Source organism: Triticum aestivum, chromosome 3B (assembly GCF_018294505.1).
Source record: "Triticum aestivum cultivar Chinese Spring chromosome 3B, IWGSC CS RefSeq v2.1, whole genome shotgun sequence".
In the NCBI taxonomy this organism is placed as follows: Eukaryota; Viridiplantae; Streptophyta; class Magnoliopsida; order Poales; family Poaceae; genus Triticum; species Triticum aestivum.
In genome coordinates, this window is record NC_057801.1 from 743,594,519 (window position 1) to 743,621,983 (window position 27,465).

The 27,465-nt window shown below is 44.9% G+C and overlaps 3 protein-coding genes across 4 annotated transcripts; 1 reads left to right on the forward strand and 2 right to left on the reverse strand.

The window, feature by feature from the left end:
• Positions 1 to 684: 684 nt before the first annotated feature.
• On the reverse strand, positions 685 to 3,315 carry LOC123066288 (F-box protein At5g07610). Of its 2 annotated transcripts, none has more exons than XM_044489398.1 (2): positions 2,047 to 3,315; positions 685 to 1,087 (listed from the first exon to the last, which is right to left on the reverse strand). In XM_044489398.1, the coding sequence occupies exons 1-2, from the start codon at positions 3,173 to 3,175 to the stop codon at positions 1,035 to 1,037; spliced, it is 1,182 nt and encodes a 393-aa protein (XP_044345333.1). In that variant the 5' UTR covers positions 3,176 to 3,315; the 3' UTR covers positions 685 to 1,034. The 2 variants fall into 2 exon arrangements, with proteins under 2 accessions (XP_044345333.1, XP_044345334.1); XM_044489399.1 differs by lacking the exon at positions 685 to 1,087 and adding an exon at positions 1,145 to 1,757.
• Positions 3,316 to 13,159: 9,844 nt separating this feature from the next.
• Positions 13,160 to 17,995, forward strand: LOC123072133 (serine carboxypeptidase 1). The gene is made up of 13 exons (XM_044495686.1): positions 13,160 to 13,561; positions 15,118 to 15,194; positions 15,294 to 15,416; positions 15,502 to 15,604; positions 15,694 to 15,731; positions 15,830 to 15,931; positions 16,051 to 16,131; positions 16,215 to 16,451; positions 16,608 to 16,673; positions 16,753 to 16,874; positions 17,126 to 17,239; positions 17,549 to 17,594; positions 17,707 to 17,995. The coding sequence occupies exons 1-13, from the start codon at positions 13,261 to 13,263 to the stop codon at positions 17,788 to 17,790; spliced, it is 1,494 nt and encodes a 497-aa protein (XP_044351621.1). The 5' UTR covers positions 13,160 to 13,260; the 3' UTR covers positions 17,791 to 17,995.
• Positions 17,996 to 22,350: 4,355 nt separating this feature from the next.
• Positions 22,351 to 27,459, reverse strand: LOC123072134 (pre-mRNA-splicing factor CWC22 homolog). Its single transcript, XM_044495687.1, has 8 exons — positions 26,439 to 27,459; positions 25,633 to 25,755; positions 25,465 to 25,531; positions 24,440 to 24,543; positions 24,250 to 24,352; positions 23,848 to 24,143; positions 23,198 to 23,503; positions 22,351 to 23,107 (listed from the first exon to the last, which is right to left on the reverse strand). The coding sequence occupies exons 1-8, from the start codon at positions 27,429 to 27,431 to the stop codon at positions 22,775 to 22,777; spliced, it is 2,325 nt and encodes a 774-aa protein (XP_044351622.1). The 5' UTR covers positions 27,432 to 27,459; the 3' UTR covers positions 22,351 to 22,774.
• Positions 27,460 to 27,465: the final 6 nt, after the last annotated feature.

Genomic DNA, 27,465 nt, shown 5'->3' on the forward strand with positions numbered 1-27,465 from the left:
ATCTATCAATGGAATGATACGCAATCTTGCGTATTCGCGAAAAAAAAGAAACCATGATATGGCACCATCAAAACAGTATTGTCAGCAAAAGTCCACGGACCTCCCTCCATCACCTTGTCCCAGTCTCGTAAAAAAAACCAGACCAGCCAGGACATCTGCAGCAGCAGTATATACGGACCGCCGCCATTGGTGGTCATTGCCGCTCGTAGCAGCAGCGTGTATTCTACAGTCCAAACATCTGCAGCAGCGGTATACATCGTCATCTTGTGGGCATAAAGAAGCGCAAGATGAACCAGATCAGATAACTCGCACGAGACCATCTATATAGGTTCAGTCTACAATAGAAGCCAGACCACCTTACACAAGGATTTGAACATGACCATCACTGCTACTACCTGCTAGTAGTCGGCAGAGAGAGAAGCTAGACTCTGAAACTAGCACGAGCAACCCACCAATTCTTACAACTATACATAAGCAAACGAACCACTGAAAGCAAGTACAAGGGACAGACTCATGGTGCCAAACTGCCCATTTTCTTACTGTCTCTACAGAGGTTACCGAAGTCATAGTGGGAGCAAACAATTCAAACAGTTCATTCCTGCAAGTGCACTTCACACTTGGAGTACATACCACAACGGATCAATTTTCAGATGGGAATGGATCCTCACTGGCCACACTACCAGCAAACGCAAAATCTACTCGTGATCAAGTTGAGAAATTGACTGGATATAAAACAAAAGCAACATCCGACTCGGACGGAATATCAGTTATAACGTACTAGTGTGCTAACGGAAACTGTACTAACTAGGATTCTGAATTACTTTTCTCAATTACTATTACTTAGGCACAGTAGTGGATTCCTTACGAATTACAAAGGGAGTTCATACTTTCATAACAAATAATCATCAGTCAAAGCCCATGCACCAATAAATACTAAAATACCATAGATATCCCCATGGACACCTCCAGGCGATAATGTTACGTCACCTTATCAGTCATCGCATCATACTAGCATGTCTCATCAGACAACCATCTCATATATTGTTGAACACCTCATCTCCACCATGTCCATCACCAATGCCAGTACCTACGAGCACAGTAAGTCAGAAACCAATGACAATTCCAATGGAAAGCCATCGATAGAAGAGAGATTTATAAAGTGATATCTCGGTGAACCGAGACGTGCGTACTTATGTAATCTAGACAACATGAGACATACAGAAAAGTGCAAATGGAGTTACACATTAAGCTGGTTTGGTATTTATTTATCCTCTAGTGCAAAACTGCAAATGGACTCCTCACTTCAGGAAGATATTTAACAAAACATAAAATAGAACTTTAATTTTATTCCACCGGTTTCAGCTTCCAAATGTAAGAGTGTAACTAGCTTTAAGTTTCGAGAAGTGCCAATGGAGTTATACATTGAGCTGGTTTGGTCTCAGCTTCCATTTAGTTCTCTCCCATTTTCAACTGTTATGTAGCACTTTGTCAAGAGAACCACGGTCCAGTACTGAATATTACCATAACACAGTTCACGCGGAAGAAAATACACTTTCTAAAAATCATCTTGAGTAAAATCAATTCCTTGTCAGACCAAGCAGAACGAACTAAGACATGACAAAGGTTAAAACCTGACAAGAAAAATAATAAGTTCCGGTTATGTTTCCCAGTTTACAACTGAACTTGCTAAGCATAGCAGGGCTCTTCCACAAATGACAAAACTATTGCGACGATTTCCAGCTGTTATGCATTCAGTGCTGAAATGAAAAGATATAAACTTCAGATAGGCACACAAGGCTACATTTGAAACACAATTTACGCATATTACCAATAGAGAAGAACAAATAAATACTACTCGGATTCAATGTTCATCAAGAGAATTTCCATTTAAGGAATTCATCAAGCAGCAAAAGGAAAATATATGTGATTTGAACTGCAATCATCAGCTTAACACTCAAGGATATGATAGGCATTTCAGCAACTAATGGCTAAACATAAATTTATCTTACAATACTGCAAAGTAATTATATAAAGGCTTGCTACTACCTGCAGGATAGAAATATTCAAATGGATAATGGAGACAGAAGACACTCAGATTGGAAAGTTTCTTAAACCCCGTTGACCGGAGATAAACCATGAAGACACCAGAATCTGTCTGTACAAGGACTGCATTACTCTCCTCGGCAAACCCCACTAAAGCGAGAGAGTATCCAATGCAAGTTGGTCTGAGCTCCTCAAAATCAATAGCTTTATTGAGCACCCAAACATCCAAACCATTAGAATCAGGCTTTCTCTTCCATAATTTGGCGTGAAATTGTGAGAGATGGATGAAGCCAAGCCCACCATCTTCGGCCGGCACAATCCATAACTTTTTATAGTTGGGTTCTATAGGTGCTGGCAGCTCTGTCACAGTTAGGGTGTGCTTATCCAGATCAAACTCAAGTATGACATTTTGACGACGCACCGGAAGTAACCAGCAAAGGGAATTCCCAATCAAAGTACTGGTTTGTTCCACAGGTAAAAAATTCAGCTGCAGTGATTTGATGTTGCTCCATATCCCAGTCTCCGATGAGTAAAGGCATACGGAGACTCTAGTACATGCTCTGTCACGGGCTACCACGGCCACCCGGAAATGGCCTGAACTGCAGCCTTGGCCGCGTGCAGGGCGAAGCACAGCCCCGTTGAAGATGAACATCTGCCCGATGTCCAGCTCAGGTGGGGAGATGAGGCGGCGCTGCTCGCGGGCGACGGGGTCCCACACAAGTAGGCGGCGCGGCGGCCATGGGCTGAGGAAGAGGACAAGTCCGTGGCGACAGTCGATGATGCGGTTGCTCTCGTATAGAGGCATGGAGAAGCGAGCGCCGGGGATGCGATCCGGTGGATCCAGCATTGGAACAAACGGGCAGGAGAAAGGATTGTCGAGGAAGAAGCCAAGGAGAGGGGGCTTGCCGTGGTGGGCGCGGAAGCGGCGTTGGAATTGGGGGTCGGAGACGATGCTGCGCCAACGCTTGCAGACGAGGGAGGCTCGGGGGAGGGAGGAAGGCCGCGGGGGCAGGCGGAGGAGAATTTCCCGGAGCAGGTCGTCGGCGTCTGGCAGAGAGGCCGGCGGCGGAGACGGCGGACCGGTGCGGCGGCGGCGGCAGCGGCGGGGAGACATCTCCCCTCTCGTGCTCATGGTAGGGCTTGCAGCTCCTCTCGATGTGTGATTCGGATGGCTGGGAAGACTGGTCTGGGCCAGATCAACTAGTCGGCGGGGAGCATGGCGTTGTCGACGCCGCCGGCCAAGATGCGGCAGCGGTGAGTCGTGCCCGTGGTAGCGATGCGGCGCACGGGCAAGGCCAACCTGGCCAACATGGCTATCTGGGCCGTGCCAGTTGGGCTGGCACGAGCTAAATGGGTCGTGCCCAGCACGCGGCACGCCTAAAGGCTTGACACGCAGGCTGGCATGGCACGGCCCGTTTTATCTATTTTTATTTTTCTGATTTATATATATATATAGCCCAGAAAAACGGGAGCTCTTTGTGGGCCAATTCTACACTCGGCCCAGGAACAGAGTCATTCACGAAAAAAAAGCACGCAAAATTTTGACAGAACGGGGATTTGATCTCACGCCGCATTTGCTTGCAACTTCTTCGCTTAACCACTACAGCAACGTACCGGTAGTGAACAAAAGCAACACGAATTGCTTTAGAACTAATGCAACACGCTATTTATCACTCAGCCATTTACTATACCACTAAGATTTTTGAGTTATTTGAATTTTTTTGGTAAAAGTTTATTTTTTCTAATGAAAAACAGTCTGTTCAATTTTGAAAAAAAATCATCAATTTGGAAAAAGTTCATCAAAAATGAAAAAAGTTCATCGGATTTGATAAAGGTTTACTGGTTTTGAAGAAAAAAAGATCATCGATTTTAAAAAAAGTTCATTCAATTTGAAAAAGTTCATCAATTTTTAAAAATAATTCATCAAATTTGAAAAAAGTTCGTCGCATTTGACAAACAGTTCATCTAATTTCAAAAAGTTCATCTATTTTGAAAAAAAGTTCACGAACTAAAAACCCGCGCATTTAAGAAAAAGATAAAATAAAAAAGAAACGAAGTAGAAAAAAAAGAAAAAACGAAAAAGAACAAAACGAAGTGACAAAGAAATACAAGAGGAAAACGAACGACCAGTACACGAAGCTGGGCAGTAGCCTGCTGCTTGTCCTGCACTCTTTCGAACGATCAGGTCGCGTGTTCGGTCCCACGTGCAGCAGCTTTTTTAGGATAAAACGAAGATGAACCATTTTTTAAACAATAAGGTAGTTGGGCCGGCCCAGCGCTGGGGGCTGCAGGCGCCCGTTTGCAAAATGCATACTAACGGGCGCCTGCAGCGCCAAATAGGAAATGCACAGAAAAACATCTCGGTAGGACAAAAAGAACATAGGCCAAACATGCTAAACATGCCACGGGCCGGCCCGTTTACGAAATGTGTTGTGGGTCACGCCGTGCAGGTACCACTCACTCTGTTTTGCTAGGTGACTTCTACTGAATTGATAACTTTAAGACTCTAACCGAGAAAATACTTGCTGCTAGGTGACAACACCCTTATACTTAAGAGATCCCAACCACTCATGCGGGATCAAGCACGCGAAAGTGAAAATTAACATAGCAAAGCGCCCATCAGCCTCCAGCAATTTACTAAGAAAGACCACAGACCGCCCATAGTGATGTACTTCTGATTACATTTACAAAAAGAAAATGGTTAATTTTCTAGAGATATTGCCCAAAGTATGATTGTTTTCGATATGTTTTTTGTCAAAAACTTCTGATCTATTCATCTTCAATCATGGTGCAACAAATACTAGAAATAATAAAAATTAGATCCAAATCGGTAGACCACCTAGCGACGACTACAAGCACTGAAGCGAGCCGAAGGCGTGCCGCTGTCATCAGCCCTCCCTGGTCGGATCCGGGCAAACCTTGTTGTAGTAGACAGTCGAGAAGTCGTCGTGCTAAGACTCCATAGAACCAACGCACCAGAACAGCAACCGTCGTCGATGAAGAGTGTATATCAGAAGAATTCAACCTGAAGACACACGAACATAGACAAACGACAAACAGATCCGAGCAAATTCACCAAAGACAAATCCGCTAGAGAGATGCCTTCACACGCCCACTGACGATGCTAGACGCATCACCAGAATGGGGCTAGGCGAGGAGACATTTATTCCATCTTCAGAGAGCCGCAGTTATCTTGCCTTCAAGAGCAGGACACAAACCCTAACAAAAATTGAAAAAAAATCTACAAACAGAGCCCTCCCACCAGCAAGGATCGGGATCCACTCTGCCCCCATGGCCCTAAAGCCACCGGAGACGGGGCGGACCAACAACGACACCGACGGGAGGCAGAGGAACCCAATCTTTTTGGAAAGGCGACAGCTGCCTATCGATTGGTCCTTTTTAGATAATTTACTTCAACGAAAGACCAGGACTAAGTTGCTAGGTTATTTCAGCAACTACATACTATATTAGCGAAAGAAGAGGTTTTCTCTTCTTTTTAAAAGAAATATTGGAAGTGCACAAAATACTCTAAAAATATATGTGTAGGAGTCTCCCCGGAATTTGAACTTATGTGGCATCGTCTATATTTTCGTTGTACTCCAACTGTTCATAAATGCAAAATGTTTTGAATATGTCAACATGGACTACATACAGACTGAAATGAATAAACAAACACTAAATCATACCTATATAGTACTCCCTCCGTAAATTAATATAAAAGCGTTTAGATCATTACTTTAGTAATCCAAACGCTTTTACATTAGTTTACAGAGGGAGTACAATCTGTTAGATGATATTGTATAGAGCTAGAAGCCCCGATCTCCTGTACCGATCGATCACGATCTCTCTCGATCTCTTGTAAGGCACGGCACACATGTGATATAAATAGAGATGCGGCCCGAGCAAAGGGTTCAACGCTTCCACCAAAGTTTACATGGCATCAGAGCCTCTTCCTCGATAGATTGAATAGAGATCGCATCTAGCTACCCAGGCGACCGCAACCATGTCCACCACCACCGCCGCCATGACGGCTAGCACCATGGGTGCGCTCACCACCGACACCTCCTCCACTTTTGCGTCATCGTCCACCTCCACCTCCACCAACTCCTTCCTCGGATCGCCGCTGCAAGAGAAGCTGACGAGGGGCAACTTCCTGCTCTGGAAGGACATCGTCCTACCCCAGATCAAGGGCGCGCAGATGGAACATCATCTCGACGCGAAGAGTCCGGCACCGCCGGCCATCCTCACCATTACCAAAGAAGGCAAAGAAGAACAGGTACTGAACTTTGCGCGATCTCTTTGGTTTGCACAGCAGCAACAGCTCCAAGGCTACCTGATGGGCTCCCTCTCCCGCGACATTCTTGCTCAAGTCGCCACGCTCCAGACGGCGGCTGAAGTCTGGCGCGCCATCCACGACATGTTCGCTGCCCAGAGTCAAGCCCAAGCTATCAATACACGTATTGAGCTCACAAATCTTCAAAAAGGTAACATGACTATGGCCGAATACCTTGGAAAGATTAAAAGCCTTACCGATGAAGTTGCCTGTACTGCTGCCGCGCTCTCCGATCCGGAGATCGTGTCAAAAATCTTGGCCGGACTAGACATGGATTACAATCCAGTCGTCTTGGCCCTTGCTGCCCGGGTTGAGCCCATCACCGTTCAGGAGTTGTACAGTCAGCTCCTCAGCTTCGACACCCGCCTCAGTCTCCTTCATGGCGCCAGCTTTCGCCAGTCCTCTGCCAATGCCGCCTCGCATGGACGCGGCCGTGGGCGCGGTCACCACGCGCAGCGTGGCGGTGGGCGTGGGCGTGGCAACGCTCAAGGCGACAGCGGCTACACCAACAACTACAACAACACCGGCGGCAGCAGCTACAACAACACCGGCAATCGATCAGGGGGTGGTGGCTTCAACAACAACAACAGCCACCGCCCTCCTCCTTCCTCCCGTGGTCGCCCTCGCTGTCAACTCTGCAAGAAGGCCGGCCATGAGGTGATGGACTGCTGGCACCATTTTGATGAGAACTATGTGCCTGATGCTCGCCATGTTGCTGCAGCCGTACGTGAGCAAGGAGGAGATGGCGTCTGGTATGTTGACTCCGGTGCCACCGATCATGTCACAAGTGAACTGGAGCAACTTGCCCTCCGTGAACAGTACCACGGCCATGATTAGATTCACACCGCAAGCGGTGGAGGTATGGATATTCAACACATTGGCCAAGCTTATATTAATTCCCCTATGCTTAAACGTGATCTAGTTCTTAAAGATGTCCTTCATGTCCCTCAAGCTGATAAAAACCTTGCCTCTATGTCTCGTTTAGCCACTGATAATAACATCTTCTTTGAAACTCATCCTCGTTACTTTTTTTATCAAGGATCGGGCAACGAGGGAACTTCTACACCACGGTAGATGCGTTGGAGGTCTCTACCCCATCACATCCGAAGCACTTAGCCGCAAGCGTCGTCAGGTCTACTCCGTCATCAAGCCCTCTTTGGCAAGGTGGCATCAACGATTAGGACATCCGTCTTCTATCATAGTTAAGCAAGTAGTCAATAAAGGCAATCTTTCTTTGTCACATAGCCATGTTAGTGATTCGTTTTGTGAAGCTTGTCAATGTGCCAAGAGTCACCAACTTCCCTATCCTAAGTCAAATAGTATATCTCATACTCCTTTAGAGCTTATTTTCAGTGATGTATGGGGCCATGCCTGAGATTCCTTTGGAAGAAAAAAATACTATGTCAGTTTCATTGATGATTACAGTAAATTCACTTGGATTTATTTACTCAAGCATAAATCTGAAGTTTTCTCTATATTTCGAGAGTTTCAAAAACTTGTCGAAAGCCACTTTGACAGAAAAATTTTGACAGTCCAAAGTGACTGGGGAGGGGAGTATGAGAAGCTCCACTCTTTCTTTCGTAGCATAGGCATTGCACACCATGTGTCCTGTCCTCATGCACATCAACAGAATGGCTCTGCCGAGCGTAAACATCGCCACATTGTGGAAGTTGGTCTCTCGTTCCTTGCACATGCTTCCATGCCTCTCAAATATTGGGACGAAGCTTTTATCACTGCCATATATCTTATTAACCGTTTGCCCAGCAAAGTTATTGGCAACTCTACTCCTTTGGAACGTCTCTATAATCAAAAACCTGATTATAACTCTCTAAAAATCTTTGGGTGTGCATGCTATCCCAATCTCCGTCCATACAATCGTCATAAGCTTGAGCTTCGTTCTACTCAATGTGCTTTTCTTGGCTATAGTAACCTTCATAAAGGCTATAAGTGCCTGGAAAATGCTACTGGACGTATTTATATTTCCAGGGATGTTGTTTTTGATGAAACTTTGTTTCCTTTTGCCAAACTTAATCCCAACGCAGGAGCCCTTCTTCGTGCTGAAATAGCCTTGCTTCCAGATCACGGGGGTGAATTAAATAAAGCTGATCATGTGGAAAATTCCAAAGAAAACTGTAATTCTGCAGATTGTGGTCGTCATTTTATGTGTGCAGATCCGGATGAAACAGGCGCAAGATCCCAGGCTGATTCGGTTGGCAGTGGTGCTGGATCCCATGCAGATCCTCGCGTCAGCCCGCCTGTCTCTGGCGGCGCGCGATCCCAGGAGGATCTCCCTCCCCTGCATGCGTCTACTGAAACACGGGTGGCCGACCAGCCGGACCCCGCATGTCTCGCCTCGCGATTGGGTGAAACCGTCTGCCAGGTGGAGCCCGCCACCCCAGGCGCGGGCGCAGGTGCGCGTGTGCCCGACAGCCACCATCGGGTGGAGCCCGCCAGCCCAGGCGTGGGCGGGGACGACGCGGTGATTGGCGCGACTGGCGACAGGGGGACACCTGCGTCTGCAGCGCCTGGATCAGCTACAGGGGCAGAATCTGCCTCGGATCCGGTGCCTGGATCCTTTGTGGAGGTGTCTACTGCTTCTGGATCTCCTATGGCTACGTCATCAGCTACCTCAGCCTCCTCGTCGACACACTCGGTCACAGTTAGGTATTATCAAAGAAAAGGAGTATACTGATGGTACGATACGATATGACAGAGTCAAACGTGCTTTTCTTAGTATTGTTGGAGAACCAAATAATCTGCATGATGCTCTAGCTCATAAAGAGTGGAAGGAGGCTATGGATAATGAATATGATGCCCTCATGAAAAATAGAACTTGGCACTTAGTACCTCCAAAGAAAGGTAGCAATGTTGTAGATTGCAAATGGGTATATAAAATAAAAAGGAAACCTGATGGAAGCATAGACAGATATAAGGCTAGATTAGTTGCCAAGGGTTTCAAGCAGAGATTTGGTATTGATTATGAAGATACATTTAGTCATGTTGTTAAGGCAGCCACTATTCGACTTGTATTGTCTATTGCTATTTCCAGAGGTTGGAGTTTACGTCAGCTAGATGTTCAGAACGCGTTTCTTCATGGTGTTCTTGAGGAAGAAGTGTTCATGCGGCAGCCACCTGGATATGAAAATCAAAACACACCTCATCATGTCTGTAAGTTGGATAAAGCTCTATATGGTCTGAACAGGCTCCTAGAGCCTGGTACTCACGGTTGAGCATGCAGTTACAACAACTTGGGTTCAAGTCATCCAAAGCAGATACCTCATTGTTCTTTTATCATAAAGACAATATTACTATATTTGTGCTTGTTTATGTTGATGATATAATTTTTGCAAGCTCAAGTTCAGATGCTACTACATGTTTGCTTAAAGATTTAAAGTTAGAGTTTGCTCTCAAGGACTTGGGAGATCTCCACTATTTTCTTGGCATAGAAGTGAAGCAGATCAAGGATGGTATATTGCTTACGCAGGAAAAATATACAACTGATATACTCAGGAGAGTCGGTTTGTACAATTGTAAACCTGTGAGTACACCAATTTCCACTTCTGAAAAACTTACAATTGAGAGTCGAGAAGCACTTGGACCAGAGGATGCAACTAATTACAGAAGTGTTGTGGGTGCTTCGCAGTATCTGACCCTTACACGTCCTGATATTTCTTACTCTGTGAATAAGGTATGTCAGTATTTACATGCACCTAGAACAACTCATTGGACTGCAGTCAAGAGGATTTTACGATATCTAAAGTTTTCTGAAGGACTTGGGCTTCAGATTACCAAGTCTTCTTCTCTACTTGTTACTGCCTACTCTGATGCAGACTGGGCAGGGTGTGCTGATGATAGAAGGTCTACAGGTGGTTTTGCTGTTTTTCTGGGAACTAATCTTGTGTCATGGAGTGCAAGAAAACAGGCTACTGTCTCAAGGTCAAGTACAGAGGCTGAATATAAAGCTTTGGCTAATGCTACAGCAGAAGTAATGTGGATACAAACATTGCTCTATGAACTTGGCATCAAGACTCCACAAGCTGCTAGATTATGGTGTGATAATATTGGTGCAACTTATCTTTCAGTTAATCTTGTTTTTCATGCACGAACCAAGCATATTGAGGTTGATTTCCACTTTGTTAGAGAAAGGGTAGCTCGAAGGCTACTTGACATTCGGTTTATACCTACTGGAGATCAACTTGCTGATGGCTTCACAAAACCTCTTACTATGAGAAGGTTGGATCAGTTCAAGTACAATCTTAACTTTGCGAAAGTATCTTGAGGTTTAGATTGAGGGGGAGTGTTAGATGATATTGTATAGAGGTAGAAGAGGTGGTTTAAACTTGTATCTTTCTATCTCTTCTTCTGTTGTAACCTCCCCGATCTCCTGTACCGATCGATCACGATCTCTCTCGATCTCTTGTAAGCCACGGCACATATGTGATATAAATAGAGATGCGGCCCGAGCAAAGGGTTCAACGCTTTCACCAAAGTTTACACAATCTTTTTAAAAGAAGGTTTAAAACATGACGTTATATTTGTGAACGGAGGGAGTGTAAACTGGGCGCGTGGGTGATCCGAGGGGAAGCTTTGTGATTGATTGCTCCACATGAGTGTACCATGATTGATTAGTTTGCTCCCTGTTGCTAACACGGCACTCTCTCCCATTTCTTGTCCAACTCCCACAGAAATGTCCTTCCCATCGATTGCATCGATGCACCCGGACGGTTGTTGATTGATTGCACCGTTTGTTCTGGGAATTGTAAACAATCTGGTGCAAGCATTGCCACGACTGTGCATGAAAGTGAGCACCACAGTCCACAGATGTTGGCACGATCGGTCCACTAACGCGCACAAACCAAAGTTATCCGTCGCCCACCACCAGCCGGCCGGGCCGGACTGGCGCATGCGGCCGGCGTCCGTTCCACCACGCAATCCAATAACGCCTACGGCGTCCACTTGCGTCCAGCACTACTACACGGCAGTGCAGGCCGCAACGGGTAAGCATCAAAGACAGAATTCCTTGTTTGACGCTAGTAAAATACGGCGACACTTTAGGTTCAGCACTATACGGCAGGGCAGGGCAGGCCACAACAGGTAAACGGCAAACTAAGAATTCCTTTATCTGAAACTAATAAGATAGTGGCTTCTCTATTTGACGTTGAAGGAAAAAAAAACTTTTTTATTTGAAGGAAAAAAAAACTTTTTTATTTGATACTTGTATATCATGTCCAACACTACTGTCAGCTTTCGAGCTAACGATGTTAAATGGCACGTGGAAGGACACATTTGCCCTTGGCTTTATCATGTGCCCAAATGGGAGAATATCGGATGAAAACCAACACTCGGTGAAAACTGGTAAAAGCCACGTCGAAACAATGTTTTGAAGTTTAAAAAAATATGAAAAAATATACTACTCCCTCCGTTCCTAAATATAAGTCTTTCTAGAGATTCCACTAGATGGACTACGTACTGAGGAAAATGAATGAATCTACTCTTAATATGCATCTATATACATCCGTATGTGGTTTATAGTGGAATCTCCACAAAGACTTACATTTCGGAACGGAGGAAGTAGATGTTAAGACGGTGTGTTCTTTTTCCATGTGAAACTCCAAGTTCAGACACATTACGGGATGTGAGCTATGAAAAAAAAAAGCAAAATCAGCATTGAATATTACCGATAGCAACATCACTATTCATTGTTGGATTTATTTATTTCATTGCTCGAATCCGGTAATGTGTTTCAACTTGGAATCTTGCATCGCGATAGAACATCATCTTCTTAACATCCCAGATTTTTTTCGAAACTTTCAAACACGGTTTCCACGAAGTTTTCTTTGAATGTTGGTTTTTATGTGATATTCTCCGGTGCCCAAATAAAGAAATAGAGGGGGCAAGAACGAACGGAAGGAAATTCGAGGTGGAATTTGCACACAACCCATCTTTCTCACAACACCCCCGACCTCCTCCTCCCTCTATATCTGTACTGGACACGTGTCGAGGCCACTAATTCCTCCCAGCTCCAGCGCATCCCTGAGTTGCCGCTTGCTGGCACACTAGTTGGTGTTTTATTTATAAAGCGGTGTGAAAGTCTGTTTCAAGAGCCGTCACTCACTGGCGTGGTTCTGCCTCACTGCACTCCTCCAACACCTGATTGGCGTTTCGCTTCCCCGTCACTGATGTGCCTCCCTTGGCCATAGTCATTTAGTGGGGTCGCAGTTACGGCCGCAGAGTGGGCCGTCGGTGCCACGCTCTCGGAGGCCCGCTGTCGTATTCAACCTCTCATGCTGCCCCTCGATCACATTATGTGCAATCACGCCTTTCTCCGCACCATGTGGCAGAGCTCGGACGCCATGGTCATGCTCATCAAAACTAACATCAGCAGCATGAAAATTTGAGGGTTCTCTTCAACCTACCTACAGGAAGAAAAGGGATGACAAGTGGGTCTCACTTGTATGCGAGGGAAGTAAGGAAGAGAGGGATTGGCTAGATGTCTAAGGGCATAAGTGTATTTACATGTGTCTTTTAACACCGTTTGTCAGACAGAAAAAATGTACGGTGGCGTTAGATTGGAATTGAATTAAGACCCGGTGTCAAATTATGGAAGGACATTAGTTTCGGGTGCCAAATAAAGGAAGCTCATTATCTTACCAATCGTCAGAAAAGGAAATCTGTCAACAAATGCAGCCACCCCCTGCTCCCTCCAATCAGCGGAGCTCGTCACCGCCATCCCGTCCCGTGGCGTGGACGTCAATTCCGCCCTATATATCCGCACGCACGCCGCGCTCAAACATATTAATCACCACGGCCCAGCCAGCGGCTCGCGACTCGTCGCTAGCAACCACAGCCACACTACCACCGTCCATCGAAGCCTCGTACGCACGATGGCCCGGCGCCGCTCCGGCGTCGCCGCCGCGGCCCTGCTGCTCCCCCTCCTCGTCCTCGCCCTCTCCGCTGGCTGCGGCGCGGCGCCGCAGGGCGCGGAGGTGACGGGGCTGCCGGGCTTCGACGGCGCGCTGCCGTCGAAGCACTACGCCGGGTACGTGACGGTGGACGAGCGGCACGGCCGGAACCTGTTCTACTACGCGGTGGAGTCGGAGCGCGACCCGTCCAAGGACCCCGTCGTGCTCTGGCTCAACGGCGGGCCCGGCTGCTCCAGCTTCGACGGCTTCGTCTACGAGCACGGTGCGTCTTCTCCCCTACGATCCCTCCTCGTCCTCCTCCTCGTCCGTCCGTTGGCGCTAGCGGTGGCAGTAGGGAAGCGGGGCCCGGTGGCTAGCTGGTGGGAAGTCGCTGAGCGGCCGGTGGAGGTGGTGGTGACCGGCCGTGTCTGATTCGCTGGGTTTTCCGCGGTCGATGGAGTAAAGGCCTTGGCGTGAAGCACAAGGGCGTACAAACGGAATCTGCCTCACGTACACACCACCCGTTTTAGTCCGGTTTTTTTTTAAGCTGGAACACCGTGTGTTCCAGTTGCGAAGGACCGCCGACTCGGTCGTTTTAGTCCGGTTTTGCGGCGAAAACCGGGTTGAACGAAATCCATATCTCTATCTATATCTATATCTATATATATATCTATATACCCCTATAGATATAGATACAGATTTCCTTTATACAGGTACTCCCTCCGTCCGAAAATATTTGTCATCAAAATTGATGAAAAGAGATGTATCTATAACTAAAATATGTCTAGATACACCCCCTTTTATCTATTTTGATGGCAAGTATTTCCGGATGGAGGCAGTATAAATAGGTATAGATACACATACAAATATAGATACAGATTTTCCTTATACAGGTATAAATAGGTATAGGTACACATACAGATATAGATACAGATTTCCCTTATACAGGTATAAATAAGTATAGATACACATACAGATATAGATACAGATAGAGATATAGATTTCGTAATAATATTAAATAGGCTATTGCTTTTGACGGTACATCATGTAAATTGCCCTTAAAGTTGCCACATATTACACCCAATGCCACCTATAAACTTATCATCGATAGCGGCAACTAGGTAGATATTTTTGTTGTCTAATAAATTGGAAATATCTCAAGAACGTTTCAAACGTCACCCCGTATTTATGTTTTTACGTAACACCATTTATCATGTTGTTTGTTGTTCAGCATCTGAAAGATTTTAAGGGATTTGTTGTGACTTTGAGTGGGTGTACGAGGGATGAATTATTTTTGCTCTCGTGCAACGCACGGACATATTTGCTAATCACTAGTTAAAGGATACCCCTCGGAAAGGTTATTTCGAAACTCCTCTGGTAGAGAATCAACGGTCCTGGACTCAATCTAGGCCGTCCACGCGCTTCGAACTTGTCCGTTGCTTATCTGAACTCGGAGGAAAGTGACAGACACACACTTGGTCAGATAGATACCTTGAGAGAAGCAGAGGAAGCTTGGGTCCTGGACAGGTCAACTATTTTTTCTTCTTCTAGAATAAAGGTCTGCCTCGTAGTGTGTAAGCGAACGACAAGTCCCAAATAGAGTGAAGCACGCCCAGTGCTAGACGAAATGTCTGACAACAAGATCCTTTTCTGAAGATTTATAGTTTGCCGTTTACCTTTAAGTAGAAACATTTAAGTATTACTACTTTTCTTCACTACTTTGCACATATATATCCACACAGTTTCTTGTAAAATCATGAATAAATGAATTAATTGATTAACTTGAAATTACATGTAACTTTCAAGTTCATGGTACAATTCATTTTGGTCTACTTTCAGGGCCATTCAACTTTGAATCAGGCGGGTCAGTTAAAAGCCTACCAAAGCTTCATCTCAACCCTTACAGCTGGTCCAAGGTTGGATACTAGCTTCCATTGACCTAATGGTGTATATAATTAGCAACAAACTATTTGTTGGTATATCTAACTTAAGAGTTGTTTTTTCTTGTGGCTTAGGTCTCTACCATGATATACCTGGACTCCCCTGCTGGTGTGGGGCTGTCATACTCAAAGAATGTTTCAGATTATGTAACGGGAGACCTCAAGACCGCGGCGGATTCGCATACTTTCCTTCTCAAGGTATGCATGTGTATTCATGTTAGCATGGTCTATTAAAAGATAATCTTTATGCAATATAGCTAAGTTGTGGCTTCTATATATGCAGTGGTTCCAATTGTATCCTGAGTTCCTGAGCAACCCATTCTACATAGCTGGGGAGTCGTATGCCGGGGTTTATGTCCCTACTCTTTCGCATGAAGTTGTCAAAGGTCTTGCCCTGGTTTTCTACTCACCTTCATCAGTATATAGTTACTAATCATTTGGGTTTCTTATTTACTGACTAATTAATTATCCACAGGAATACAAGGAGGAGCTAAGCCAACTATAAACTTCAAGGTTAGTGTACAGATGAATTTTCTCGGTTTGCTGATCGCAAACTTTATGAAATGCCAAGTAAATCAGGTTTGACGTTTTGACCTGTACTTTTATGATAGGGCTACATGGTGGGGAATGGCGTCTGCGACACTGTTTTTGATGGTAATGCTCTTGTGCCATTTGCACATGGAATGGGTCTAATATCAGAGGAAATATACCAGGTAGGTAATTCAGACAGAAAGAAATCACCAGTTAATTTGAACCAGATTAGTTTTCAGTATCCTACTGATATTTGCTTCAAAACATTTCTTTTAAATCACCCTGTCTACTCACAATGCAGCAAGCTGCTACGATGTGCCATGGAAATTACTGGAATGCGAGCGAGGGTAAATGTGAAAGCGCGTTAGGGAAAATCGACTCGGTAAAAACCAGTGTCACCTTTTCAGAGTGAAAACTGCAAGCTCTTGTCTCATGATGATGCACTGACTATTTTGTTATTCACAGTTAATCAGCGAACTGAACATTTACGACATTCTTGAGCCATGCTACCACGGCAGAAGCATCAAAGAAGCAAACCCGCAGAATAGCAAATTACCTAAAAGTTTCAAAGATCTTGGTACAACTAACAAGCCCTTTCCTGTAAGAACAAGAATGCTTGGGCGTGCTTGGCCTCTGAGAGCTCCTGTAAAAGCCGGGCGCGTTCCATTATGGCAGGAAGTTGCAAGTGGTGTTCCATGCATGGTAAGCTTAAAGCATAATTCAGAGAAAGATACTACCCATTTAAAATCCTTGCGCTTGCGAATTAAATATAGTTCAGAGGAAATTTGCTGTCTGCAAGAGATAAATAACATGCTCATTTCCCAGTATCTGATAACATTTAGTTTGCTTCATCTACAGAGCGACGAAGTGGCAACGGCATGGCTGGACAACGATGGCGTCAGATCTGCAATCCATGCGCAATCAGTATGATCATAAGTCAGCATTAGATGGAACTGAAGACACTCCCATTTTTCTAACTCTAGCTTTTTCATGCTCATACTAGGTAAGTTCAATTGGGCCATGGCTCTTATGCACAGATAAAATTGATTTCAACCATGATGCTGGCAGTATGATCAGTTATCACAAGAACCTCACAAGCCAGGGCTATCGTGCCATCATATTCAGGTACACCATGAACCTGTAGAATGATATTCTTATCTTATTTGTGTGGCTGTTGTCTAATCTCTGTATTGAGCAAAATTTGGCATCCTAACTCTTCTGAAGATTTTTGAGTTGTTCACTATCTTATAGTGAATATATTTCCTTAATGATTCATTAGAATTATCCTAGACAGAGAGAAGCAAATCGGATGCCATATTATTCATGGATTGTCACATTCTCTGCTTTTATTAATGACTATTTTGCATTTGTTTCAGTGGTGACCATGATATGTGTGTGCCGTACACCGGGAGTGAAGCATGGACAAAATCTATGGGGTATGGAGTTGTTGACTCATGGCGACCATGGTTCACAAACGAACAAGTTTCCGGGTACTGAACTATTATTGCTAAATTTTATTAATCTCCAAGTTGAAGTATCCTTGAGATGAACTCATAATTACTTTCACGAGGGTTAGCTGTAAAAACAAAATGAAAAACGCTTGCTATGTTACTTTGCACTTGGCACGGTTCAAGCTAAGAATGTACTCCCTCCGTCCCATAATGTAAGATGTTTTTTCACACTAGAGTAGTGTCAAAAAACGTCTTACATTATGGGACGGAGGGAGTATGTTACGAAAACACCAAGGAAATGAAAGAAGCAGAATGTAACTCACAATGCCTGTTTGTTGAACTCCTTAGGTACACCGAAGGCTATGAACATGGTCTCACTTTTGCTACTATTAAGGTAAGCATACATTTTTTTCATACATGGTCATTACAGTTAGTAAGAAAATGTATGAGCACATCATTAACTTAAAAAAATAAATTCCGGTACCTTTTCGTTTGTTTTTTCACAGGGCGCTGGACACACCGTTCCTGAATACAAACCACAGGAAGCATTGGCTTTCTACAGCCGTTGGCTCAATGGTTCAAAGTTGTGAGGCTTGGGCCTGGCTGCGAATAATGGGGGAATATACTTCCGCATACAGTCCAGAATGAACAAATGTTGATTTGAAGAAGAAGGAGATGACCTGCCATATAGATAGTCACATACTCAAATTTCAAAAATAGCAATTGGAACACTGCATGTTGTATTCATTCATCCAAATATATTTGGTCGATGCAGCTTTGATATTATTGCTTTCATGATTTGTCCACTATGCGATCATGACTTCTCAATTTCAGTTGATATGGAGAGTATATCGTATCCTCCACTGCAGAAGAAACAATGCCATATTTTGAAATGAGCACATAGAGAACCATTCAAGAAAGAGTGCATACAGAAAGGACAATATATCTAAATTCATACTTGGGCATTTCATAATATGGAAACTTGAGGCAAATCTTTTGCCTCCGTTTCGAAAAAAAATATGGAAACTGGGATTATGTGCTATTAGATACTTGAGCCTAGTCTTAGTCTTCCGCTGAATAGGTAAGTTAGGCTATGTGATATGAGCATTCTAATTAGCAATTTATTGGCCGTGCTAAAAATATGAAGGTTTATAATAGACAAGTGGTGGCGGTGGTTCATCCACTTTCAAGCCAAAATTAGAAACACATAATTTCAGGAAAGAGATGACCTACACGCCATATAGATAGTCACATACTCAAAATTTCTAAAATAACAATTGGAACACTGCGTGTTGTATTCTTTCTTGCAAATGTTTGGTCGATGCAGCTTTGTCATTGTTTTCATGCTTTGTTCACTTCTGATGCGTTTTGTAGCCTGAACCTTTTTACAACCCCTTGCATGTGTGACTCAACTGGGCCTGGGTGAGCTAATGCAGACTAAAAACCATGTTGTTCACACGTTTGGTAGTCTGCATTGCATCAGTGGCCAGATTACGCATCTTGTTTGGTGTCGTGCATTGTGCTTCAGGGGTGAGCACATACAAACAACAATAGTTTGGCTGTGTGCGTAGTTGTTCTGTTCACCCCTATCGAATGTGGTAGCTTTTACCACCAAAATGCGGCATACTTCATAGCAGACAGCACATATGAACAACACAACACAATTAACACTACTCATAGTCACTAGCACGCTATTAAACAGTGCATCATAAGATCCAAGACATAAGTGTAAGACAACATGGAAAACCCATGTCCCTGCACAACCCTAGGGTGCTGATCCTCTTGGGAAAAATATAGTACATGTTTGGCAGCAAATTCATGACAAGTTCGGAACAAACACACCCAAACTGACAACAAGTTTAAGAGAGCTAACTAGAAAGCACGGTGGATGTCACCCTGACAGTAGTGCTTATGGTACCTGACTTTGCACATGGTGGAGGTGGAGGTGTTGTAGATTTGCACCTTGAAGCCCAGACCGGACAGCCTCGGGACAAGCAGGTCGTCGGGGACGATCTTGTGCTTCTGGCGAAAGTTGTCCCAACCCCTCCTCAGTACCATACGCTCGTGGAAGATCTAGACCTGGCCTAGAACTCGCACCACTTGTTAGCAGACAGTCTGACGACGCGGTGAGGCTTCAGGATGACAAGCATGGGAATGTCATCCACGTCCTTGATGGGCACATAGGACCACAACGGCTCTCATGCCCCCTCCTCGTGACCAATTCTAGGCCTGCGACTAATGCCCACCGGCTGGCTCATCGCGGCGAGCCTTCTAGGCATATCCACCCTCTTGAGCCACCGGTTGGCCGAGGTGATGTCCTCGGCATCCTCGGTACTAGCGATGACCCGCGCCCCTCTACCGGCGGTGTCCCACTCCGTCTTCACGACCTTGCTAGTTCAGTGGACGTGAGTAAGTACATAGCATATCATACTATGATCATGCAGTTGGGTAGAACATGATCATAGCAACTTCCCAACATGCGTGCACATGTAGGGCATTGCTATGATCAGTGCTCAATTGCACTGATCATTGGCAGTTGCAAATGGGCAATGCTATATCAACTGCAATTGGATAGTGCTATGATCTTATCATAGCATTGTCCAATTGCAATTGCCACTGATCATGGCAGTTGTACTTGGACATTACCATGGTCAAAACTACCTAAAATGCATTCACATTTGTCCTACTTCTATTTATATCATGCACATGCATTGTCCTACTATGATCATGTAAAAATGTACCCTTCATCCCAAAATAAGTGACGACTCGACTTTGTACTAAAGCTAGTACAAAGTTGACTCACTTATTTTGGGACGGACGACGTAGCACCTACTATATGATCATGCACACAGACTATGTGTTCATCCACACACCCTAACTAGCATTGTGACTCTACCAACAACCTAGCAACCATTTTGATTACAGCAACACCCTAACCAGCATTGGGATCATAGAAAGAACACCCTAACTACCAATCTATTGCATTGTCGTGATAGGAAGAACAACCTAGTCAGGGTGGGGCAGCAGCAAGAACACCTGAACTACCAATCTAGCATTGTTGTGATTCACTGGCAATCAATTGGATTCGAATCCAATCCAATCTAGTCAAGTGCAAGTGAATCCAACTGATTCGAAACTAGGAAAAAACTAACTACTAACAGGAGCATGTGAAACAAATTGTTTACAGGAGCTGTTCCGGAGAAGCGAACGCCAGCGGGAACAGGGGTCCGACTGACGCCGATCCGAGGGCCCTCGCCACTTCAGCAGTGCACCTCGTGACGCGCACGGTGGAGGAAGAGGATGTCGTCGTTGAAGCTCCGGTCGCGCTCCCCTCGGCCTGGCTTGGAGTGAGGGGAGAAAACCCTCGAACTGGGGTAAAGAAACCTCTAACAAGCCCGACCAATGGGCTTCCCGTCGTCGTCGCCATCACAGCCGACTTGCTTCCCTGCGTCGACTCGCCCCAAATGATTACCTCTGGAGTCAATGCCGTACTAACTAGCACGACAATGTGCGGTGGGTCAATGGCCGCTGACTGCGGCCTGGTGCAGATGGAGGACGATGCCTGGATTGCCGACATCATGTCAATGCCGGGTTGGTTGAGGTCGACCACCCACCGGTCTTGGATGGCGTTGTTGCCAACGAGGATGGGGGCGACGCACGGCTAGGGTCAGCCACCAGAGAGCACGAATGGGCGGAGGGAGAGAGAGAGAGAGAAGGGAGTGTGGTGTGAATGCAAATGGGCGGTGAATGAAGAGAAGGGAGGATTTATGCGACCTCGTGTCGTCTCTCGTGCTTCCCGACGCGTGCAGGCGAGAGCCACACGTGGCTTACGAAAAACATGCGGGCGTACCAGATGCCTGACTCTTGCACCGCGCGGGCCTGGTTTGGCCTCATGCAAACGTAGACTGCCAAGCACATCATAACCGAACATGGCTTCTGAATTTCGGTTGATTTGGAGAGTGTTTTCTATCCCCAAATTGTAAAAGAAACAACACCATATTTTGTAATCATACAAAATCATTCAAAAAAATCATACTTGGCCATTTCATAATGTACCCTGATAAGTGTCACAAGTGTGCCACGAACACACGGCAACTGCGAACGTTTTTATGGCAAGTTTAGCGACGTGAGAATGACAACTTTAATTGTCAAGAATGATAACTTTTTTCAATGGTAAGTTTTTTTCTCTTTTTGGATGGCAATTTTATATTATAAAAAAGGTAGTACCGGAGTGCTTCATGCCACACGTGCACGTGTGGCACGTAGCATTTTGGTCCATAATTTGGACACTGGGCTTATGTGCTTAGATAATTGAGCTCTTTGAAGTTACAGTGTTCAGTCTTAACGTCATATTATTATCCTTGAGTTCTTTCGTTGGTACGAGCATTTTAGTGAGCAAGTTATTGGACGCGTTAAATTTTTAAAGGCTTGTGATTGATAAGGGCATGTCCAACAGGTTGTATGTTAGTTTTGTTGGTAAAATGTTCATGTCATCAACTAACAAGCTATCATACAACTACTCCAATAGGTTGTGTGTAAGCTATCCAATAGATGATGAGAAAATAAATGTGATTGCTCTCTATTTCACCTTGGAGCTTGTGCAAAGGTTGTTGGTTATTGTACATACAACTTTGCTCTCTCTTCATATTTATTACATGCCACATCATCACTATGTTCTAGATGGCAAATTTACCAACACCTTACAGCTGTTGGAGATGCCCTAAGTGGTGGAGGTGGTTCTAGTATTTGATGATCCTCCATAAATATCTCTAACCCGGTAAAGGCATCTCCAACAGTTGTATGATCATCGTTGATAAATTTGCCACTGGCTGTTTTGATGACATGGCACATAATAAAAAAAAAGAGAGAATGCATTCGTATGAACCTGAAGCAACACTCCACGCACAAGCTCCGAGGCAAGTCTGTTCATTTCTTCAACATTTAGTGGACCCGCCTGATTGTTTAACACACGCTTAACATACGCCTTATTGAAGAGCCTGTATGATGAGCCTGTATGATATGCTGTTGACTGCTGACATGGACGCTTATAACAACGATTGTACATACAGACTATTGCACATGCTCTAAAAGATATTGACTGGTGGCGGTGGTTCATCCACTTTGAAGCCACCGCACAACTAAGCGAAGCATAGACAAAAGTATGATAACATTGAGAAGGCCTTCGATAAGACTTAGCGTACATTCATCGTTCGTATTATTATTAGGCACAAAGATATTGGAGTTAAGTGGCGTTGCTGGAAAAAAAAAATATCAATGCTGTAGCAAACCAACATACAGACCGGTAAGGTGACAAATTCTTGAGCAGATACAAAACTCTGAAGGATACAAAACCTGTGCCGTCTAAAATTTACCAAGAAAAACCGAACTTCTTCCGGCTGGTGTGGCCCTCGTTGCTTCGATAGTGAAGTCCTGGATTCAACAAGCACCAACAGCTAAATTCTGATTGATACACATGCACACGCAACAGAGTCCAACTAGGCAGCTGATCTGAACACAACTGACGACGATGTGTTGCGCCGAGTAAAGCTTTCTCCACCTGATTCCTCTCCCATCCTACTTCTTCCTTCTCTTCCTTCGCTTTTTCTCGCTCTCGTCGGAACTTGATTCCGACTGAGAACTGGACCCTGAATCGGAGCTTTCTCCGCTTGATTCCGACTCAGACGGGGAGGGAGGCTTCTGTTGCTGCATTATCATGTGGGGCATGTTCTTCAGGTACTCTCGCAGGCTCTCCGTGATGCCTCCCAGACCGATGGAGGTGAAGAAATTTATGGAGAATCTGGTGTTCTTTGGATGGTCTCTTGGGAAGACCGACTCAAAGGACGCTTGCATGTTTGGATCATTTAGTCTCTCGTTGAGCAATCGTATACCAAGATGCTCTGACAGTTCCTGCATGTGGAGAAACGTATTCAGTTGTCTGCTATGGTGAACGGCAAAGTGACATATAACAGGGAAGTAGCATGTTTATTTACAACATACCTGGAAGAGAATCTTTATGAAAATCCGGGAGGAAGACGTGGTGTCTTCCTCCGTCAACCGGATATAGGCCAAGACATGCCAAGGGAGAGCATCAGTACCCAACAAATGCGCGAAGAACTTGGCGACATTCCTCAACTTGTTTGTTTCGAGACGATGAATCATCGAATACTGTTGCACGAAACATTTTTCAAAGTTTTCTTGAAAAACTTTATTAATCATGCAAAACCGCTGCCCTAATAAACCATAGTATCGAAGGTATGTCCTCTCTTGACTGCAACACTCGAGAAGCATGATGTTCAGCTCCATCTGTCAAATGATGAAACAAACGAGTTTAGCTTTAAGGCCAATGGCATCTTCTGTGGATTTAGCATCAAACTATCAATAGAACACACAAGACGGAAAAACAAAGTCTGGCCATACAATGGGTAATCAGTTAAAATAAATTAGTGCAACAGAAAAAAAATGCATTATTTGGCACAGCTGCAAAAGCTCATATCAACAGAGAATCAAGTACAAATGCATGAAATCAACTCCAAAAAATGTACAGAAGGAAATGTAAGACAATACACGCAAAACGCAAATAAGAAGCAACTTCAACAAATAAAACTGCAATCAACATCAATACCAAATCAGGAATATACAGTTCTTACCTCTTGCCCGGGTTCAAGTTTAATTTTTAGAAGCTTGTGACCAGCTTCTTCAAAATCAACACTGGACATGATTGTCAAATATATGGTTCTTCGAAGGTTGATAAGATTGGTCTCAGTTTTATCTCTTATCTCCATCTGCTCTTCATCCTCTTCATCATCTGATTCTTCTTCGTCCTCGCCATCAGAGGCATCATCAGACCCTTCTTCATCTTCATCATCTTCTCCCAGGATGCTTTTCTTTAGGTTCTCGTAGGCCTTCTCATCTTCAGCAAAGTTCGGGTTTACTCTGAAAACATCTGTAGGTTGAAAAGGTCAGGGCTATACCACACAAAAGTACAAATTTGTCCACTCATGTGATGGAAATAACAGAGAACAATGCCTATTATTGAAACAAAACCTTACTTAGATTAGTCTCAGGGTCTAGTTCAGTTTCAAGGGACATATCATGAGTAAATTGGTCCTCCTGCTCCACAAGATCCAGTTCTGGCCGGATGGCTGGGAATCCCTTTACATAGGCAAAGAAATAATATAATCAGAATTTATTGTGCAAGTGCAGCAAAAAAGGCACCAGTTAGGACAACTAGGCATTTACCTGAAATTTGGCCTTTCTAATAGCAAAAAGGCCTTCAATGAGAAACTGTACTCTCTTGTCTATTTCACCTTCATGAAGAATGCCTCGGAATCGTTCAAACATAGCTGCATAGATCAAGTGATATGTAAATATATTGAGAATTAAACACAACGAAACTGTGGAAAAACTTGACGGAAATCAACAAGGAGACCAAAAAAAAAAATATGACCAAAAATTGTATTTAAACCAAAACAGTTACAATTAACAACAAATATGGACAGACGATTTAGTTCAGAGGATATAAACCCACTGTTCTGTTAACGTTAAAAGCATTAAGGTCATTTTTCGAAGTATAACCTCAAGATGCAGCTTAGTTAGTTTGAAAGTTTAAATTTTGAAATTTCACATGCTTAAGGACGTAGAATTTGTTGACCTGAAAAAAAATGATGCTTGCCAGATCTTAAGAAGTCATTCAAGAGTCAGCCATCTAAGGAAAATAACGAATGCAGAAGGGGAAAGTGAGGCATGCCTCTACAACTAACAATAGCCGTAAATTTAATAGTGGTAGTAGATTCATACAATTCACTATTCAGGCCTTTAGGCCCCTAGTCAGGCCCCTTTGACACTTATCATAAACTTCTAGCCATGCATAACTTGGACGTGATAGGCTGATAGCCCACCCATTCAGAAATAATAATTTTCAGCTACATTTCAACATGTTTGGCCAAAATGTAGGTGTGCACCTTCAGTGCAAGTGCGTCAGAAACAATTAACCGATGGAAAAGGTGAAGCGTATTTTCATATAGTGCTATTTCCTAACCAAAATTTTAATTTACTGCAAAGCTCATTGTAACAAATTGTAAGTGTACAATTTTGTGTCAAACATTATAGTCAGCAGATTATGCTTCTAACTTATGTTTCCCCAAATGTACAAAGTCAAGAACAAATATATATTTAGGTGATAGACAAATCTAGTCAAAAAATATATTTCCAGAACAACGTTCCTAAAGCTGCATTTACACTAAACGTTAATTTCAACAACTCACCATGAAGCCCCTGAGGAGTCAAGTCCTGCAATATTGCTCCGCATTCTTTCACAAAGCCCACTGCCACCTGCCAGATGAGAGATATAACGTACATACTTCAGATATTTCTTTACAATAAGAGAGTACATACAAAGGAATACCGAATACCCATGGAACTGAGCTACGCACCTCAACACTGTCATCACTTGGATTATCAAGAAGTACAGTAAGAAGCTCCAGAGCCACAAGCTCATGCACAACCACCTGATTAACCAAGTGTGCTATGAACTTGGTTGCCGCAAGCAATTGGGGCTGCAATCAACAAGAGCTGCAGTGAGCATTTTATGCGGAGAAAATAAAAGCAATTAAGTGCATGGGTAATTCTTCACCAGATAATTTCAGCAGAATCATAAGACCCAACTCTAAACAACAAGCAATGTTTGATTTTATATTCTTCACCAGATAATATCATAAGCTCCAACTCTAAACAACAAACAGTGTTTGATCTTATATTCTTCACCAGATAATATCAGCAGAATCATAAGCCCCAACTCTAAACAACAAACAATGTTTGATCTTATACTTTGAGAGTTCGATCCTAAATATCAAGTAAAGCCTTCATACATCAAAGGCATACATTCGGATTCATAAATCTCATCATCAAACATATAACGATCCTGAATGCAGATCACAAGTTTACCATATGTAATTATGGATACAGATTATATCTTAGGTTCATACATACAACTACATTGTTCTTTTTACTTAACCTGCTGTAACCAACACTGTTCTTTTTAAAGACTACTAAGAATCATCAGGATAGCCCATCTGATGAATGGTTAGGCTATAAGAAACCTTGATTGGGGTTTGGGTGCATGTAAACAAGCATATAAATTACTAACATAGTATATCAACATAATTTGAAAATGAGTACCAAGTAGCCAGTAAGTATCAATTCTTACATGACAAGCTAAAAGAACGACCGAGTAACTCACCTTGTCATTTCTCTTATAGGCCCTCTTGAGCTGAAGCATTACTCGTACGAGAAGCAGCCGACCAATCTCAGGGAACTTGGTATTGACAACTGCAACCAGCGCGGCAAACACATCTGTAAACCCGGGTGAAGCCATCTGCGACTTTATGCATGACTGGCAGAAGAGGCCCCGCCCGCGAACCAGGTTCTCGGCCAACAGCTCCGGCACAAGATTCTTGATATTGGTGGCATTCACCTTGTTGACCAGCCCATTGATGCTCTTCTTGAGAGCATCCCATGTGAGCCTCTGGTACTCGGGGCTCGCCTTGTCCTCCACATCCCGCAGCATCTGCGCCATGCGGAAAGGCGGGATGTAGATCCCTCCCGTGCGGCCGGGGATCATCTCCGGCAGCGGCGGAGGGGGTGGCAGCGGTGGCGTCGGCTCCTTCCTCTCGGGGCTCTCCCGGCGCTCCTCGCGGCCACGGTGCTCCTCCCGCCTCTTAGAGCCCTCGTCGCGGCGGTGACGCCTCCGGCGGTCGTCGGGGGAGGACCCGGACTCGGAGCTGGGGCTCCGACGGCGGCGGCGCCGGTCCCGGTCGCGGTCGCGCTTGCTGCCGCGACGGTCGTCCCTCCCGTCGTCGGAATCCCTGGGACGCCTCCGCCGGCGGTCGCCCTCCTTCTCGTCGTCGGAAGCCCTAGGCCGCCTCGCCCGGCGGCCGTTCTCCTCCTCCCCGTCGGAAACCCTAGCGCGCGAGCGCGGGGGGTCGTCGGCCTTGTTGGGCTTGGCGACTCCGTTGTCCACCGAGGGCTTGGGGTCGTGGCGGCGGCGGCGGTCGGCATCACGGTCGGGCGGGGAAGCCCTAGATCTGCGGCGGCGGCGGTCGGCGTCGCGGTCGGGGGAGGGGGAGGGTGACGGGGACGGGGATAGCCGGGGCTTGCGGTTGTCGCCGCGGCGCGGGGAGCCGTCGCGGGGCCGGCGGCGGCGGGGCGGCGAGGCGGCGGGCGAGGCGGCCATCGGTCGGGCGATGTCCAATCCCCTAGGATTCTAG

Excerpts from the sequence above, each read along its gene's own strand:
- LOC123072133 (XM_044495686.1), top strand. The coding sequence starts at position 13,261 with ATGGCCCGGCGCCGCTCCGGCGTCGCCGCCGCGGCCCTGCTGCTCCCC. Across the intron at positions 13,562-15,117 it reads CGGCTTCGTCTACGAGCACG|GGCCATTCAACTTTGAATCA; the intron begins GTGCGTCTTCTC and ends GTCTACTTTCAG. Across the intron at positions 15,195-15,293 it reads ACCCTTACAGCTGGTCCAAG|GTCTCTACCATGATATACCT; the intron begins GTTGGATACTAG and ends CTTGTGGCTTAG.
- LOC123072134 (XM_044495687.1), bottom strand. The coding sequence starts at position 27,431 with ATGGCCGCCTCGCCCGCCGCCTCGCCGCCCCGCCGCCGCCGGCCCCGC. Across the intron at positions 24,353-24,439 it reads TTAGAAAGGCCAAATTTCAG|GGATTCCCAGCCATCCGGCC; the intron begins GTAAATGCCTAG and ends GCCTATGTAAAG. Across the intron at positions 24,144-24,249 it reads AGACCCTGAGACTAATCTAA|ATGTTTTCAGAGTAAACCCG; the intron begins GTAAGGTTTTGT and ends TTCAACCTACAG.
- LOC123066288 (XM_044489398.1), bottom strand. The coding sequence starts at position 3,175 with ATGAGCACGAGAGGGGAGATGTCTCCCCGCCGCTGCCGCCGCCGCCGC. Across the intron at positions 1,088-2,046 it reads TGAATATTTCTATCCTGCAG|GTACTGGCATTGGTGATGGA; the intron begins GTAGTAGCAAGC and ends CTGTGCTCGTAG.